The sequence below is a fragment of the Apteryx rowi genome, unplaced genomic scaffold, assembly GCF_003343035.1.
Source record: "Apteryx rowi isolate R43461 unplaced genomic scaffold, aptRow1 scaffold_449, whole genome shotgun sequence".
NCBI lineage: Eukaryota > Metazoa > Chordata > Aves > Apterygiformes > Apterygidae > Apteryx > Apteryx rowi.
Genome location: NW_020450704.1, coordinates 120,855 through 140,454, shown reverse-complemented (window position 1 = coordinate 140,454; position 19,600 = coordinate 120,855). Strand labels below are relative to the sequence as shown.

Below are 19,600 nucleotides of genomic sequence, written 5' to 3'. Positions count from 1 at the left end.
TGTTTTACTAGCTTGTAAAACTTCCCAAATATACACTTCTTCTGCAATGTACAATTTGAGAATTGTTAAATATGATCCTGGTTTGGACCATTAACAAACACCATCTGTTAAATAGTCATAAGACTTCTACAACCAGAAAGACTCCACAGCAAGATTATTTTTATGCTAAATGTTGCTGCTAGATTTTTTAAACCATATAATGTTCTCCTACTTTTTTAAGATTCAATGTTGTGACTCATTAAAATATGTTAATTTTCATACATAGAGCCAGACAATACTTTTTTTTAGCAGTGTTTATTTTTGTTAAGAAACCAATGAATTTGAAAGGAAGTCATATCTGTCTTTTGATTGCACAGTTAAAAAAAATAATAATACAGACTGGACCATGGAAAAAACAATTTTTAAGTTGTTACTTCAAAATAACACCTAAATCTACAAATGTCCAAGTGAAAACATATATACCAAGAATGCTAAAACATCTATTTCACATTATCTACAAAATGTATATTCTAATCCAGCCACAAATCATAGGAAAATACTTCGATACATGAGAAAAGCTATAAACATAAGAACATTTTGGAGGGAAAATAACACACATAAAAGCTTATTAAATAATTACAACAACAAATAAATAGTTTGTTCAGCTTTACTTTTCAATTGCTGCCATGCATATTTTAATTTTTGGTATACTGAGATAACAAGAGAAAAGTCAGCATGCAAGGCATTTTTTTCTTAGAATGAATCTGAAAGCAGATACTAGATGTTGTATTTTTAAGCTGTTGTCAGAAGTTCATAAAACAAGGTATAGAAGGCAATAGATGTGATAATTAATTGTTCTCATGAAAACACACAACAAAGCATCTTTTTACAAAATAGACTTGAGTGAATATTCACGGCAACTTCTCTTTGCCTCCATGCCTGGAGAAATTGGAAAAGTTTATAGAATGGATTTGGAAGGCTTATGTTATTCCCCATCTTGAGCATTTGGAAAAGGTCCATATGCCGAGAATGCCCCTTCTGATTTTGGTCAAAGCAATAAGCATGTGGTGTCAACTAAGAACACAGCAATGGCAGACTTGTCTTTAAGCAGTCAGATCTGTCAAGCAGATGGTTACAGGTGAGTTCAGTTTGGGCAGGAAGAGAGGGCAATGAGAGAGGAAAGAATGTCTGACTTCTAACTTGCACTGTGTTTGCTGGATTTACTGGCTCTTTTTCTCTCTTTGTGTTGCTGGATAGGCTTTGCTTGAGAGGTTCCCTCAAAGTTGTGGCTGGACTCATTGTGCTGCCTGGTGTATCGCTTGCACTTGCAGGCCGTGACCATGGTTATTTTGTAGGTTCTTATACTTCCATCCTGGCACTGAAGCTGGATCCTCTGGGTGCGAGTTTTGTCATTGACGCATCTCCACTCTTGGGAGCTCCGCCTGCTCCAGTACTTGGTTCCATAACCTCCGCCAATCCAGTTGGGGAGCAGTGGCAAAGGGAGGCATTCGCCTGCACACACCAGCTCTTTCAGAGGATTGATGCTGGTGCACTGGCCATCTGAAATGTACTTGGTGGATCTCAGTTCCCGACAGCCAACTTGAACACGATCTGCAGAATGCACAGAATGATGAACACTGAGATTCAGAAGGAAAACATTTTCTTAACCAGGCATTGTCACAGTAACAAGCTATGTTTTGCAGAATATAAAGTAGGCAGTAATTTTTACAGGACATCTTTTTACTGATGTGTCCCCAACATGACGGCCTCAAGCACTGATGGTATCTCTGGGTATTACCACAGCATAAAGTAATCGTAATGATATGCAATTCAGCAGTTGTGGTGGAGGAGGCAATTTTATTCTCTCTGCTTCTTCTAAAGGACATACCTTTTAGAAAAGAAAAAATGCCCCAAGGGGAGCAATCTTTCCTGCTTGTTCTTAGTCTGGGGAACTTGCTCTGCAATGTTTACAACAATTATATTGGATCATTAGTAAGGGGAAGATAGTGCTCTGGAAACTATTAATATGCTTTTAAAGGAATTGAAAAAATAGTGCATTTTTTCCCTTTCCACAGTTACAGTGGACAGAGCTTCCCATGAGCGCTGCTGCTCTGCACACAGATATTGTAGAAGTGATAACAACTAAAGTTACTAGAGAATGGTGTTCCATATGCAAAGTTTGAATGATTAGCAATAACAAACAGATTGGCTGTTTTGCCCTCAGGGTAAGACCATCTTTGTATTTGTAGTAATCTTTATATTGTATATAACATAGAAGATCCTGCAAATTCTCTCAGGCAACTGACATAGAATCAAAATGCAGAGCTTCTAATGCAGGCATGTTTGTACCCATCTATATGTGTAGCTCTGCACCCTGCAATAAACACAACTGTTTATTTCAGTAATTACACTTTGAAATAAACGCCCACAGTGCACTTAATTTTAATAAGCAATCTTTACTGGCTGTGCTCTCCCTCTTTCTGAAGGACAATTACGGTGCAGATTCTACACACAATGCAATTAACTAACGCCTTTAAAATAGAAGTAATTACTAGAAACATTTTCGAGTGAATCATAAAAGGCTTTGAAGGTACATCTACATATCACAGCTACAGGCTGCTTCTGTTTCTACTTGGACTTTTTGGAAGCGAGTTCTGAACAGACACGGAGTTAAGATTACAGCTTCACCCTGTACCTTCCGTCTAAAGGTGGGCAGTCAAGAGGGACTGTAAATCTGCAGGCTGATCTGAGGGATTGTTTACACAAGGCTTGGTCTCCCGTCTGACTCGCAGAGAAGATTCAAGTCTGCCTCCCTGCAGCTGCACTCAGGAATGTACCTGGAAGCAGCTGGTCACAGATTCGAGTTTGTCTCTCCTGTGTATTCTGGCTCAGCTTTTCTCTAGTGACAGCTCATTGACAAGCAATACCTGCTGGGCTGCTCCAGTAATCTCATAATGATGAGATGTTTCCTGTGCACTTAAACCCTTAGCATTCACAGGAGCTGACACACCTGGCTAGCTGAAAGGTATCCGTGTCACTTTTTGCCTTCACTTTCCAGGGATGACGCTATTTTTATCGAGTCATTGTGGGTGGGTTCGTGTGTGTGTGTGTGTGTGTGTATTTGGATTTCTTTCATTTTAAGGAGGCGGGCAGGGGAGGGAACAGATAAAGTCAGCAGAAGGTTTCCAGATCCCCGTGTCTGACATATATACCTAAAACTCATCAGGAGAAGTCTAGATATAAAAAGGCATGTTAGAGCAGAGATCATAGGTAAATTATGAGCTGATTTGTTTACTTTTGCTAGAGGTGTTAAGCAGGTAAGTCTACAGCAGGAAGTAAAACTAAACAGCGGGAACAAAATTCGGAGTTTTTTATTGCGTTTGAGAAGTAGCCCAGACAGCTCCCGTGCCCACAGTGGAAGGGTGAGCTGAGAAAGCGAGCACTTTGGAAATGCCTCTCACTCCTTTTCCTTTATCTTTTTGTCTCTGCTGGATAACCAGCATCAGAGCCGGCGCTGCGGGCTGAACCTCCCGCAGGAAGCAACCTGCCCGAGAGAGCCGGTCCTACAGGAGGCGCGCGGGGGAGGCGGGCCGGGGCCGGGGCCGGGGCCAGCACCGTGCCCGGGCCCCGCTCCCCCGGAGGCGCTATTTGCCTTTAGCCCTGCGCTCCGGCGGCGAGGCGCGCTCCGGCCGCGGGCTCCGCTCCGGGGCCGGGGGGCTCCGCTCCGCTCGCCGCGCCGCGCCGGCGCCGGGGCTGCGGGAGGCGCTGGGAAGGGCCCCGGTAGGATACTCACTGTTACGGTCGGATCCAGTGCTGGCGTAGTGCCTGCCTCCGTTCCTGGCTTGATTCAACGTGCTATTGCTGCTTGGGCTCGCTGGAGCAGGTTTAACAACGTGCGAATAAAGTATCTCTGTGGCATCATTCTTGAAAGCCAAGTAGCTTTTCGTGAAGATGCAAGCTAGGAGAAAACCATAGAAGTGAATGGCAGGGAGAAACATGGTTGTTCAGTCTCTGTCTGGCAGAGCAGGGTGAAATCTTTTTCTTCTGCTTCTTCTCTGTAACTCTGAAATTGCTCTTGAAGGTTTCCCTTATATATTCAGAGAGGCTTGGCATTCATTCAGGTGTAAAGTTGTGGATAGCTTCGGAAAGAAAAACTACAGAAGGGGTGGGATCCCTACATGAGCCTGTGAAGACCTTTTACCAATAGGAGAGAAGACTGCAGTAAAGGAGGAGTTAGATGCACTAATTGCAGGATTCCTAGTTGGGCTTTTGAGGATATCACAAAACTTATGAACCACATAGCAGCATTCGGGCTGAGACCTAGAGGCTGCGGGCTGTGCCGTGCCGCCCCGTATGGCCCTGCATGCCTGGCATTTTTGTGTGATGTGGCTAACACAGAGTGTCAGAATGAGTCTCTCTTGCTCCTGTTGTTATGCAGTTACTTCCCCACTTCTCTAATGTGCCTTTGGGAAAACTTACCAGCTCTGTAAGGATGCAAAAGGTTGTAGAACTTACAGAAAACTGCAAGTTGCACAAATGCTGTCTGCTACATACCAAGACTGCTTACAAAAAATATACCATGAATAAATTAAAGTTGCCTCCAGATACTTTAAGTTATGCAGCTTTGATCAACAAGGAGCACTGCTAGAGAAACTACTTTTTTAGGGGAATATTCTCTCCCTGGTGAACAGATAGTTACAAGTATATATTTCTGTGTCACTATGCATAAAAAGCAACTCCTCTAGGCTCCTTAGTACAAACAGATCCATATTCATAGCCTCTCACTATGCTCATTCACCAAACTAGTCTTTTTTAGATTTGTACATTGCCTAGAGCATTATTTTATTTTAAATTCATTATTTCATGTAATGATGAAAATGAAGAGGAATAGTCCTTATTCTGACATATTATTTTACTGCGTCCCACCCTTATTTGATTTTCCATAAAATTACTTAAACTATGTTCCAAACCCAAATGCTAGTGTAAATTGAGATCCTGTCAGTAGGCCAATGCTTGTTTTCATCAGTGGTGAATATGCCCTATAGATTTTCATTATAAATAAAACAACAGTGATCTGCATTGAAAGCTATAGTGTCTTGATTAACAGGAAATCTTTTTCTTGGGAGAAAGCACAACCACACAGGAGGCCACATCATGTAAAGATCAGACTCTAATCTCACTTACACTGTGTGTAACTGAATTGATAACTGTGGAGTCACCCTGGATTTCATTTGCAGTAATGAAAAAAGAACCAGAATACAAATTAGTTACTTTTAATGTCAGGGTCAAAATCCTAGTGATTCAGAGGGCAAGTTTGTTTCATCCTAGTCCCAAATAGACATTTGTCCTTATCAGCAACACTTTCCTCTTGCATCCCTAAGAAAGTTACCAGGGATTTCAGCAGGAGTAAAGACAGATTCACAGTCAGTACCTAATTGATAGCCTCTGCTTAAAAGACACTGGAACAGCAGGAGTGTTGCAAGGTGAAGCGAGTTTCCCTCACTGGTGGCAGAGCTGTCTGTGGCGAAGTGAGTTCAGTGCCTGCATCCATTATGACAAGCCCAACCCAGTTCTGGAATAACAAGAATGTTGCAAGGCAGAGCGAGATCTTTCAGCAGAGTAATGTATGGAGGAGCGGGATCAATGCTAACCCCTGCCAAAGCTCCAACTTCCACTCTTATGGGACATCTTTCTTAACCACAAAAGGAAAGATGCAAATCTTACCTTCCTTTTAAAATCAGGTAGAAAAGGAAAGTTTCCTTAAGCAAACTATTGAAGAAGATTACTATTATCAGAGAACCATTAATATTTGAGCAGTTTTTTTCTTCAGCAGCTAATCAAAGGTCTACATTGCCTATGTTCAAGTCCTACTTCATTTTTTATCATATTCACAGATTATACAGAGATTCACACATTTCACCTTCCTCTGCAGTTCAGTTTCTGTGCTAAACTGACCCAATATAATTAAAAACATGAAGGCCATTTTCCAGTTATCCACCATACCTAAGTCAGGGGACCTCTTCCTAGCAGCAGGATTTTTCCTACATTATATGAGGCTCAGGAAACTTTATTTGAGAGCTGTTTTCTTTGAAAAAAAAAGGTACATAATCTTCTTACAAGGAAAATGTAGGGACCTTGAATTGTCTATAGGACTGAGTCTGCAAGGAGCTCAACCTTTTCAGCTTTCAATGAAAGTTGAAAATCATCCTTTCAAATTTAGGCTATATGAAACCATTAAGTTTGTCACATACCTTTCACAGTCTTACGACTTAAAGAAGAAAGACCTCAAGACAAGCCTCTTACAGCCTTTATAAAGGAAAAGTTCAGTCCTGAATTTGTCATAGGCAAGGTAATACAGATTACCTCCTTTTTCTGTACACTAGCTGTTTGTAGACATTTTAATCACATTTGCATTTTTCACTTATTACAAATACTACATGAAAATCTTGTGATTTATATTCTTCAGTCAGTACATTCAGCCTTTCTGCTTTGAAAAGTAACTAAGCTTCTGAGGAGTTTGCCAGTTAATTTGACCTATACTTTCTTTTGTCTAAGCTAGAATTTACAGTCTTTCACTTTTTTTTAAGTTTGTCTGAAAGAGATTAGAGGTCAGATGGGGGAAAGTGATGCTGATCAGTCATTTGGTTATTCTTTCTGAATGAAGCTCACAATCAAAAGGTGTTCTTTAATGCTCAACTTGGAATGGGTTCCCAGGCTTAAATTAAGTTTTGCTATCTTTGGTCAGATGATTCTGACAAGTTCTCAAAGATGAAGGCTATAAGTTATCCATTCCTTTGTAGCCTCAAGAACAGGCTATTGCAATGTATTGTCTGTCATTATTCCAGTCAGATTCAGTGTGTTGTGTAGAACATTGCTCTGTGCTTAATCTGTAATATTGGCCATAAGGATATATTACACAAGGCCTTTGAAGTCTGTACTGGCTTCCTTTTTGCCTCTGGGCATAACTCAGGATGTTCTTATTGATCTATAAAACCCTATATGCTTTGAGTGCTAGGTAATAAATTCTCTCTCCTTTATCTGCCATTATGACACTTAAGATCAGCCAGGGCATACTGCCTATATCTGAACGTCTGGAGAGCTGAGGTTGAGTGTTCAGAGTGAAGGGCATTGGAGGCTGGATTTCACTGCTCCTACTGAGCCATAAGAGCTCCACTCTGTTGCTTGGCCCGGTGCAAAGTCCGTTGTTCACTCAGATCCTTGAAAAGTGGAGACTTGTCTTGGAGACTTGGATACTTGTTGACTGTGGAGAAGGCACAGGGAAGAAACCTATTTACCAGATTAATTTAAAAGTTTGTACATGTGCCCAGGGATAAAGTGCTACATTACAAGAATCCTAAGACAACTACATAAAAAGATTGAGCTGGAGCCTGTAACTGCATGGTCTTTTCTCCTTAACTATTTCTTGTATCTTAACGGTCTTGCTTCTGAATGATCCTAAATGCTGTGGTAAAGCCATCCATCACTCTTCCATGTATTCTCAGAGAGAATGGTATCCACAGTTATCCACACCTTAAATCTTGCTTTCTCCATTTTCTGTGACTATAATGATGTCCAAAGGGCAAAGTTTTGTGCAGAACACACACACCTGTCTAGCAGCACAGAACAGCCACAGGGAAAAGAAGGGTATGCACTGATAAGTACAAATGACTGCCGGAGAGCCTTGTCTTTGCAACCCACATGATCACAGAACATGCACAAAATAAGATGGAATTCCCAATTTTACATAAAACTTTGGCCTGTCCAGTTTTAATAATGACAGAAAAAGGCCTGAATTAAAATGAAGGCTGCATGGAGAGAATGGTGCAAACTTCATTTTTATGTATTTTATTGTTAGTCCCAAAGAGAAGACCATTAGAGCACTGGACTTCTGACTTGCTTCCAAAGGCAGATACTTTGAGAGTAAATACAGGCTCAGATAAATGACTGCAAAAAAAGAGACTGACATTTATTACTTTGCACCTTAAAACAGAAATGACTGTCAGGCTATTTTCTGTTAAGCAATAAGCATATTAGTAATGTACTTCAAAGCAGCATAAAATGTGATTTGGAGCATGATAAGAGAGCTTGTCTGAAAGTGAGGTAAACTTGTAATAAGTGTAACTGTTGAGAACTGTAAGCTATTGTGCAACAAGTTAGCATAGTTTGAAAGCTCATATAGAAAACATGTTAGAGAACCAACCCCCCCCCCCCAAAAAAAATTCTCAAACTACAGATTCTTTGAATACTGTGGGTTTTTTCTAAATTAAGTAGCACTTTTAAATTTTCTCAGTAAATTATATGAGAGAGATTAAACAGAAAACACAACATATATTTTCATTAGTGAGAATGACTAATTAGTTCTGATTTATTTCTTCTTCCTCTCCCCAAGATGTTTGCACTTCAGTTTTATTTTTTCTACTTTCTCTTATACATAATGTAGGCAGAATAATTTGAGTCAGGCTTTGGCTTCAGAGGAAGCAATTTATCGCTTTTATCAAAAAAAAGACATTAAACATAGACTGGAAAGGGGAAATTATTTGTGTTTATTTTGAAATTCTAGGAAAATTTACAAAGAACTCTCTGCACTAATTATATTTGCCACCTCTTCTTCAGTAGGATTTTAAGAACAGATTAAAATCAATGATGTGGCTTATTATTTATTATCCAAACCATGTCTTATGATTTTCTGTTTATGTTAAAGAAGACAGAAAAACAGAACAAGGTTTTACAAGTGAAAAACTGTGAGAACAACAGCTTGTTTGTTTGGGGTAACATTTTTGTAAACACTTAGGCAGCATGGAAATGAAATAGTCAATCTTTAAAAGCGAGTTGGGGCAATAAACAAGATGATTGTTTATTTATTTATTTATTTAAATACATAGACATTGAAATGAACTGGACTTTTGTATCTACATACTTTCTAAAATGTTGCCCTAAGGAGTGAAAGTCCCATTGATTTTCAGTGAGCCAGTCACTTAAATGCTTTTGAAAATTTTACCCTCAGGTTAAAATTCTGAAACTCCTACTCAACATTAAGCAGGCAAAGTCCCATCAACATGCCCTAGTTGCAAATAAAATAGAAACTGAGCAAAAGTTTTGAAGTCTGTCCTGTTTCTTTACATGTAATTAACTGAAATCTTAATATATCACTATGTTTCAGTAAACTGCTTTGTGTTTCTAATTATGTGGTCTGAAATTATTACAGTGTATTTAAAAAATGCACACTCTACAACAAACCAGGTAAGAAAATCTGGCATAGTTTCAGGATTTCCTAAGCAAACACTTGCCAAACCTGTTGTTAGATCCAAAGTCATAATTTAAAAACAAGCCTACAAGGTATCTGGAAGAAGATCCTTCTTTCCTTCCTTCACCTCCATCTCCCACTCCCTTACAAGGAAATCACTTTACCTTATCAAAACAGAACAGTTACTGACATTTGTCTCCTGGTAAGAAACCTATCCCTACTATATTCAGATTTTGGATTTGGCTAGTGCGTATTTATTCTAGTTAAAGAAAAGAAGTTACCTTCGCAAAGAATGTTAATGGCCAAATTCGTCAATCAGATAAATATGCACAACTCCTACTGAAATTAAGGAAGTACCTGAGGGCAAAACCTGGCCCCAAATTAGAATTTTAATAATTGTAATACCGTGTAATCCTTTCCCTGCCAAAAGGCAGAAATGGTCTGTCCTGCAAAACAGATTCACAACTTTCCACGCGCTCAGTATCAGGGTTTTGCTCATAATATATAAGCCAGAATACAATTGAACAAAACAAACTAAAAACACAGCAGAGTATACAATTAATATATACATTTTATTTTATTAAAATGAACTCATACAGAAGTATAGTGCATTTGTACAGTACTGAAAAATCTCTATTATTTGTGCATGTAGGAACTGCTCTAATCCAGCAAATGCTTCCACAGCATCATCCCCACCACCATTTCAAACAATGGGAACGTTAATCAAAATGAAGAGATGTCACTTTCGAAGGAGCTATGAGAATATCATTTTGGCACATTAGTTTCCACATTCAATTACTATCATTTCCATCCTACCTGAAATTAGTTTCAGCCAGCTAGTTCTCTTTTAAATCCCAAACTGTTTAATGCAGTGAATGAATGAGTCAGGCTGAAAGAAATCAAGATACGGAGCTAAGTATCACCTGCCTACGCAAACACTACAACTCATTCCAGATATCCTTTCCAGCAATCTTAATTGTCTTGAGTTCACATGTACAAGAAAATGTAGCAAATAGGTGATAGATCCCTGCCAATGGAAGAATTGCTTACTGGAATGCTCTAGGATCTTTCTTATAACAAGAAAATTACATTTTTACTAAACCAAAGTATGACTACAGTACACCCCTAACTAATGTAGTTGCAAAATGGAGACTGAGACTCAAGTTCCCAAAATCATAGGGATAAGTGCTTAACAGGTTTTCAGGCTTTTTTGCAATGTGAATACTTTGCTGTTGCTGTTGACTCACTTACACAAATATAACATATATACTCAGTTTGGCTAGGAGTCTGAAAAATGCTGTTGCCATGAAGTTGAGAGACAGGAATGAATAGTCAGTACATTCCCTCCATTCTCTAGGTTGTACATAAAATTTAATATCAAAACACTTCAGGGAAGAACAGTGAATAAAAATTTCTTTGCAGTAGTAGGTGTCGAGATTTCAAAATCTTTTTTTCAATCCAGGTCAAGAAAAAATCCTAGTGTTTTGGAGATTCCTTATGGAAGAAATTTCAGACAAAAATGAAAATCATATCAGATATTACTGCTCAGTTTTGACTTTTTCTTTTATTAATCTTCACTCCTTGCATTTAATATAATGGCAATTTAACAGCCGCAGGACAATCCCTGTCTTGAGCATGACATTAGGTTTTAAAGGATTATTTATCTTGTCTTATCTAAGATTCAAACTCTTTCAGTATACCTTTATGGTAATAAATAAATATTAGCTGTACTTGCTTAATCACAGAGTTTTAAGTAAGTCCATCCTCTAGTCTGAAGTGTATTGGGATTTCAGTCTTCAGCTAATGCTCCATATATCTCTATGATCACAACATATTAGCATTTAGAATTAAAATGTAGTTAAAGTAATATGGTTACAAAACAACTTAACAATGAGGCAGCTGTCAGCAGAGATAATCAGCAATGATGAGTTTTAATTTGTTACTTCTCCAGCAATTACACTTTGTCTATACAGTTCATAACTGACCATAACAGCAGTTCTTGTCACTATTGCCCATCATGTCAGTGGCAAGAAACTGAGTGTCCTCCATAACATGAGTCTTCAAAACCTTGTCCAAACCCATATTCAAAACCTTGTCACTGTTTATGACTGTAATCTTTAGGCAATGAAGAGATTAATTTTCCAGTGCAAAACATGGTTGTTGTATGAGATATTTATTTTGGCTTCAGTCGTAAGTCTTTTCAGAATTACAAACTGGTTTAGATGACATATAAACAGTATTCAAAAAAGGAAGCRTCAGAACATTCTGTTTGTTCATTTGGTCTTTCTGCAATTCTTCAAAGCTTTTCACAGGGTTGCTTTTCTAAAATGTATCCTCATGTGTAAATGTTACACAAGTTAAGCTTTCATAACTGTCAACATCTGAATTTGCTTTTCAGGAGGAATATTTCCCGTAGATTTTCATTCTGAGGAAAACCAGAAGAGCGTCTTCCCTTCTGGTAGCAAAATGCAGCTCTCATCTCATACATACTTGCTTGTCTGATTAGAACAAGATAACAATTTTTACTGCAAACAAAAAATCCTGCAGGTGAAAATCTCTGGCATGATTATTCCACAATGGTAACCAGATTTGTCTCCTGAAAGTCCAGGAGAGGAATGCTTCCTTTTCAGGGCAAGACAGAGCAGGTCACCTTTGTATAAACAGCCAGTAAAAGACGGTATTTTCCTATGTGCCTTTGACTTTCAAAACTTCTGATTTTCTTTTGAGTTGCTACCCTTTGGGAGGAGTACCATTACTAAATCTTGCCTTCCACCTCCCTTCAGAGCATTTTGTATCACCAGCACACATTTTCATTCACCAGCTGGGTAGCCAAATGCTACTAGCGTTCCATACTGACTCTCCTGTACTTTTTCATCCCAAACTCTGGCAAGCTGTTGGAGTGTAAGAGGTGTGATAATGACCACCTCACATTTCCACGTCTGTCCATCAAGAAGATGGATGGGAAGCACCTCCAGCAATGAGCAGAGGGGATAGAGTATGGGGAGGGCATCTCTCCAGAGATTTCATGTGCTGTTGAAGCTTGTGGGAGGAAGTTAATTCAAGAGAGGAAAATGAGTATCTGGGATACTTAGTAAGGCTGTGAACTTGCACAATGTCATGAAAATCTAGTAGACCAGGGAGGTCTAGGAGGCAGTTTGGGGACAAATTTCATAAGACCGGTATTCTGAGGAAATATTGTTAACTAGTAGGTAGCAGTGCATTTTGCACCCATTCCTTCAAAATGAGTGGGAAATATTTTAGTARTTTTTATGGCAAATGCAAAGTAACTATTGCTGTAGAGCTCCTCACAATATAGTAAAGAACTGTATCCATGAGTGTTTTTCTTTTTTGAAGGAATGCTTGAACATTAATTCTGCTGCTGTATATACAAGAATTTCTAGCATAATTCCTGTTTTATAGGTGTAAGGAATGTCTGTAAATGCCTTTATATCTTAAATGCCTATATGAACTTTTTGATTATGCCAACTATACCCTATATCCAGTTTTACATCTGCTTCTTACATGAACTGTACAGCATTTATAGATGTAGCATGACATAGATTATGCATAGAATAGATCTTTTGTGCTCTTTCTAAAAGTAATACAGAGAACACAAAAGAGTGATATCTTACCCAGAACAAAATATTTTGTTCTGGGCAACCCAGTACATAATTCTTGTCAACACTCAGTATCATTATAAGGTCTGTTAAAAAAGCACTAAAATTGAACTACTGGAACTAATTTGCTCAATAAGACTTTAATGACTTTCTCTGTTCTTAAATGAAGTGAGGAAAGTGGTTATTTTATTACTATTCATTTAGTCAACAAGTATAAATAAAAATGAATGAATATGATGGTTACTTAGGGCAGAGGTATATATGGCTATAAAATACTTTTTATTTTACACTCTAGAAAGCACATGCTGTCAAGAATATTTTAGTGTTTGGCAAGAAACTGTTTAAGATAGATCACATTTTATAAATAGTCAGGAGGAAGAGCAACACATGCTTTTGCTACAGCATTAACTTTTTTTAAGGGTCCAATTCAAACCTCATTGGAGTCAATGGAAATCTTTCAATCGTCTTAAAGGGAATTGGGTTTAGAGCCTCCATGCAATAAAACAATCACAAAGAAACTTGCTGGCTGTGTTCCTATAGTCTGTGTTCATAGTATGCACATTAAATTAACTTAAAACATCTGTCCAGTAGGTGGCATATGGGAACTCATAGTCTAAAATATAAATAAAGCAATGGCATGTACCACCAACATGGGAAAATGATCTTTCACCAGTTAGGTCTAAAAGACTGGTATGAACTATAACTGTCTATATGCAGAAACCAATATGTTCTTTTTATTAGCTTTTATTTGATTAGCCTTGTTATATTTTCATTTCCATGTTAAAAAGGGCTCATCATATTTATGAATATCACGGTTATAAAACATCTGATTTATCCATCTTGTTAAAAGTAGTTTACATTTTTCAGTTTCTCCATTATTTAATGTTTATTGCTAATGTCAGCATAGTTCTGCTTATAATTTGGCAGCAGCTCTTCCCAGGTCCTCATTCCAAACATCCGAGGGAAGACTTTCTCTCATTCCTCTTGACAAAGGTTAGTCTGCTCGGGGATCGCTAGTGAAAGCATCCCCTCATTCCCTAGAAGCCCCCTCCCTCTCCAGTATGTATTGTTTCCTATGGACATTCAGTACTGAAACCCCAAATTCAATCTCCTGCCATATGCAACAATGCCACGGTAGGAAAACTGAGGACTTCCTTGAAAGGTAGACTTGGAGAGCCTCCAGTCCTGTTCCAGTTCTCTTTGTATTATTAACTGCTCATTATTTTGATACATTAGGTAATGTAATAGTGCCTTAATACCAGGTCACCACATAAGACCAAACATTACTTTGTGAAACTACAATACCTGAAATAACTTTAAAATATCTTAATTATCCCCCACAAAAAGATTAAAGGATGGAAGACAGTCTCAGGCATATTGAGGCTGCTTAATATAATCATATTTGAGGATTACTCCCAGTTATTAGGTCTTTTTTGGCTAGGGGTGTTGCAGGTGATTGAAGTCACCCATTGCTTGCCTTATTACCTTCAACAAAACATCTGAGGAACATGGAGTTTGCTTGCCAAATTTAGCTTTCTGCTTTGTGGCACACATAATATTTGTATGGTAAAAGTTCAGACCCTATCCCAAACCCTAACTGGCTTGAGCTCCAGCATCAGAAGATGGCAACGTACTTCAAAATATCCTATCTCATGGCTTTGGGGCCATGACAATGTCTAGGATTAGCATCTATACTACCAAGCATGTTTGGGTCTCAGACAAGTCTCAATACCTAACTCTCCCCTTCATACTGTAAGCACTGATACCAAGGCTTTATTTTAGCCTGAGCTCCAAGAGGTGGAAAAACACTTATACTCAAAAACACTGATTGCACTCAGTGGCTTTGTGTGGTTCAAGCTTTTGTTTAGGCAGTGTGACTGGACTGCACCCAGGCAGAATCAATCATAGTAATGGTTCACTGGCTAACATTGAGATGCTGTTTTTTCCTTATAACAGTGTGGATTATTTAAAACCAAGCTGGGAGTGGGCTATTTGTGGAGTGGAAAATTTGTGGGTCATGTGGCTTAGTGTGCGCATGCCTGTAGTCAAACCTACTTTTCAGCTTGTAGTCTAGACATGGCCTTATGGCTTGGATTTGGAAATACCGAACCTCACAGAGATGAAAGTGGGGTTTAATATCCTGAGGCAGATGGGTTGGAATGTGCAGAAAACCTAATAACACAGGTTACTTTAAAGTCTGAAATATGACTGTGGTCAATCCTGCTCTTTTAAATGGAGAGGGGGGGAATTTCATCTCATCTAAATTTGGCAGGTATGATTCAAGAGAAATAGTTTGAATCTCTAGTGACTGTGGTTTGGAAACAAAATTAAGCTTGTAATAAATTTCTGTAAATTTTCTTTCTGAATGTTCTGCTAAACACAACTTTCCTCTTGAAGGCAGCTGTAATAATACAATATTTTACATTTATAAAGTGCTTTTCATCCTGAAAAATCCCAACAGGTTTTGCAAACTACATTCATTCACAGTAACCTAAATGTGACTAACTGCATGGGGAGCAACAACGAGATGTGGAGGCAAAACACACAACTTGGGCCACAGAAGTTTTGGCCAAAAACACTAGGCAAAAATCCTACTGAAAGAATTATATCTTTTTTTTTTTAATCCATGTGAAAGGTACAGGACCCTGGATTTTTCAAAACACTCAGCTGATTGTAAACTTCATGGTCCAGTAAGTACCTGGGAAGGCAGAAGCACTGAAGTGATTTGGTTGCAATAGTAATAGCCAGAGAGCCTTAAAACTAATTCTTAGACTGTTAGGCTTTCCTTGCCAGATATATCTGGATATATCTGGATATTAGTTCTAGCTCTCTATGTTGTTATATGCAGATGAAAAAATTGTTGGTGCAAAGCCTTAATGAGACTACAGATAGGCAAAAGTACTTTCCTACAAGACAGTGACAGACTGAATGTTACTAGCAATTGGTTTCCAGAACCGGTATGCTCTTTCAAAAACAGAAAATATTAAACATAGCAGTAATTTAGAAATAAAAGAAGTACTGCATGCAAGCAACTAATGTAAGTTGAAGTATTAGGCGGATGTTTATGTTGAGATTGTGAGGTTTTTCATTACAGTGGAAAGAAAGTAGAGGATGTAGTGAATGCTCATTTTGTTAGCTTACAAAACTGTCATATAGCATTATATTTTGGCATCAGGCATGTTGAACGATCCAAAAATGCTTGATACAAGTTAGAACTCAAATGTCTACTTCTTTAGAAAGAACTCCCACTGAGTTCCACTGAAATTGTGCATAAATGAGACAGGATCTAGCCTGCTGAAGAGTAGCTGCACCGTTCATTGAAAAGCAGTTATTTAAGACTGGAAAGAGGATGACCTTAGTATGTGCCATTAGAAATATTTAACCCAATTGAAAATAAAAATTGGATATTTGGACAAAAGTTTCAACAATGACATTTTAAATTAAAATATATTTCACCAGAAGAAATAGATTGCACTGATTTGTGTTTTATGTACCCCATGTTACCTCATTCCTGTCAAAGAGCCAGCCCTTTTCCAGGAATTTTAAATAAATTATCAATATAACATTTACGCACAAAGCACAACTCATATGGTACAGGACACAAATCTATACATAAAAAGATATACAACATTTTTAAATGAGCTTCTTCGTTTTGCCATTCTACTAGTCAACTGTACTCCATAAACTTTCCATGTATGAATTTTTGGAAGAATTCTCTGAAGATAGGACCATTTTAATTTTAAAAGATTGTCATGATAACAATAGATGTTGTTTCTTGGGATCTATTGTTCATGAAAATCAATTTTTTCCTCTCCACACAAAGTCTACTGGGCTAAGTTGTGTGTTGTTCTGTGCCACAGGCTGTCAAGTCTTTTATACAGCTTTACTTCAAGGATAACCATTTAGAAAAACAGAAGGAAGGTACTCTCTTTCTTTTTTTGTGGGTGGAATGCAAACTTTTCTTGTTCCTGTGGTTGAACTTGCAGGAGAAGGATAAAAGAAGCAAAACTAACTTTGACTGAAATCTTTAAAAGAGCCAAAGGAAATCAGCTGCCCACTTCAGTTGGCTCATCAACTGTCTATCAGCCTCACATTTGTCTGAAAATGACAGCCATTAAAGCAAAGCACTATGTTTCATTAGCCCCAATAATCTGAGACTTTGGAAGCCACACAAAAAACATGCAAATTATTCATTCCGAAGGCTGCAGATGTGGCAAAATATGTGAAATACAGAGAAAATAGTATTTAAAATGTTATTTATTACTCATTTTTTAATGGGAGAGTACACACAAGATGGATCCAACTTTGCTGAACTTCTCAAAGCTTTTTTGAAGCTTTATATGCGTTTATATGCATTCTAAGCATTATATACAATGCCTCCAGGTACTTATGTATTGAGCCTCATAACCTGTGTTTGACTGAAGATTCTGTTTCAGAAAGGCATTGAAATTTGAAAGAAGACTTCAGCAGATGTAGAATCTACCTCTTCTCTTGCTAATTTAGACATTTACTTTTGCCATTAAGAATGTATGTCTCATCTGTAATCTGAAGTTTTAGGCTTTCACCTTTGGCCTGAAAAAGGCTTTCTCATCTATAATATTACCAAATATTTTCCCTTGTAAAGGTACATGCACAGTAGATTTCAGTCATCTCTAAGTTTACTTTTTTTCTCTCTTCTTTATCACTGTTCAGTCTCTCAGACAGTTACCAAGCTACTCAGCTGAACACAAAGCAGTTATTTCTGTCTCTAAGAATATGGTATGAGGGTTACTATACACAGAGTACAAAACATCAAGGCATTCATGACAAAAATCTAATTTAAGAACCGTGCTGTCAAATGCTCAACAATACCAAAGTGAAGAATTCTTTAATAAAAACAAAGTTATATGTGTCCCCATCTTTTACAAGCTTTGTTTCATCTTGTAAATAGATTCTGCTGGAAAATTACTTACTTGGGGAGGAGGGAAGGGCAGGAACCCAACCCCCCTCCCTCCATGTTTTTTGACAGTTATCTGTAACAAAGATTATATAATAAGAAATGTGCACTTTTCAGTTTGGGTAATGATTTTGCCTTGGGTGTTGGCCATTCATTTCTCTACACACTCCAATTCTGCCTTTTCTCTAGAAACATCCTGGAGTAGGATGGAGGCTCATGTGAGTGGTCACTTGATATGAATCGGGGGCAAGGTTACATGTTTGAAGGAGTACCGGGGTCACAAACCTACATTTTCATCCCCTAAAGTTATATTCCTTCTGTAATCCATTTGGGCAAACTCTTGAAACTGCAGAAGGCCTTATAAATTATACTGGTGCCCCACACATGAGCACGGTGCAACAGCCTAGGTGCATGCCAGGGAATAAAGGCTGAAACTATAAGCCACTTCAGGGTACATATAGCTGCTGCTTATGTTTCATTAGTGCTGCAGATGTCACTCAGAAATAAAGAATAACTTTTAGTAATAAACTAGGATTAAATTCAAAGTTTGGAAACTGGGGGGATAGAATATAGTGAATAAGAAGACAGAGCATACTAATAAATAGGTTTCCAAATAGCTGCACACTGTTACTAATCACTTTTATATCAGATGAAGAGCTCTTCCTCAACCATTTCACCAGCATCTCACAGCCTTATGATACTGTATTGTACCTCTACACAAACAAAGTGGCACCGTGCAGTTTTACTAGAACTAACTCAGATTAACAGAACTTGCACAAATTCATTAAAATGCAGCATTTTCCAGGATGGTTTACCCTGACTTTTGCTGTGTTTCTTGTAGTCTGGCATGATTTCTTCCTGCTGTTTTTTCTCACTAGAGATTGTCTTCACCATATTCTCTGTTGATTTAAGGAATGTTGAATTTGAATGCTTACTTTAACTTTTTCTCTACAGAACTATATACAGTCTTCAGTTCAACATTTCTAAATAGTAAGTAGGTTTTCTTATGACTTTTGTACAAATTTACAAGAAAAATAATTCACTCTGTGGCTTTTTGGCTTGGTTCCTGAAGGTTTGGGTGATCACTGTTTGTGTGTGGTTGCTGTGTTCCCTTCTCTCCTCCTTCAGTCTGGCAGACGAAGAGAAGATAAAATTATAAAGTTCCTGCAAGCTGCACAACTCTAAGCATCCAGATAGAGGAGACAGTACTATTCCCTTGAGAAAAGGCTGTACCACAGCCTCAACTTTCTTTAAACACTCCAGCAGCTGCATAGGCAGGAGCCATTTTGAATGCCCTCAAGGTGGGGAAAACTCCAACTGGAGTTCACACCATATTAGATAGGCAGTCCATGACTCCAAGACAAATGGAGGCAGGGTGCTTGCTTTTTTTCAGCTTGTGTAACTGCTGTTTATTTATCATCAGAGGAGCAGTTCTCCATGTGGGAGGTCACTCCCAGCAAATCATGCTGCTGAGAAGTGGCTGGAGCAGGTGAGAGGCCAGGGCGTAGAGCAGCACTGAGGAAGTGTCTGCCAGGAGAGGGGCTGCTGCGCACAGGGCACGAGCAGAGAGAGGCTGCGGAGTAGTGAAACCGCCTCCTCAGCTGTGGTAGCTCCTACCTTCTTGTTCAAAGCAGAGGCTGCAAAGAATACCAGGAGAAGAAACCAGAAGAAATCATGATGCTCTGTAAAGTCCACCAAATCAGTCATGACTGTGAATGTGGGATCTACATGCTATGGTGTCATCATTTCTGTACCCATGATTATGTGTCCTCCTTGTTCAGCAGAGAAATTCCCTTGTGGTTACAGTTCTTATACTGAAGAAGA

At 38.4% G+C, this 19,600-nt stretch overlaps 1 protein-coding gene across 1 annotated transcript; it reads right to left on the bottom strand.

Moving 5' to 3' along the window:
• Positions 1 to 284: 284 nt before the first annotated feature.
• SOSTDC1 (sclerostin domain containing 1) lies at positions 285 to 4,163 on the bottom strand. Its single transcript, XM_026077107.1, has 2 exons — positions 3,773 to 4,163; positions 285 to 1,590 (listed from the first exon to the last, which is right to left on the bottom strand). The coding sequence occupies exons 1-2, from the start codon at positions 3,975 to 3,977 to the stop codon at positions 1,175 to 1,177; spliced, it is 621 nt and encodes a 206-aa protein (XP_025932892.1). The 5' UTR covers positions 3,978 to 4,163; the 3' UTR covers positions 285 to 1,174.
• Between the last annotated feature and the right edge of the window lie 15,437 nt (positions 4,164 to 19,600).

Coding starts and splice junctions, on each gene's coding strand:
- SOSTDC1 (XM_026077107.1), bottom strand. CDS start 3,977: ATGTTTCTCCCTGCCATTCACTTCTATGGTTTTCTCCTAGCTTGCATC. Junction 1,591..3,772: donor CACTGGATCCGACCGTAACA/GTGAGTATCCTA, acceptor TGCATTCTGCAG/ATCGTGTTCAAGTTGGCTGT.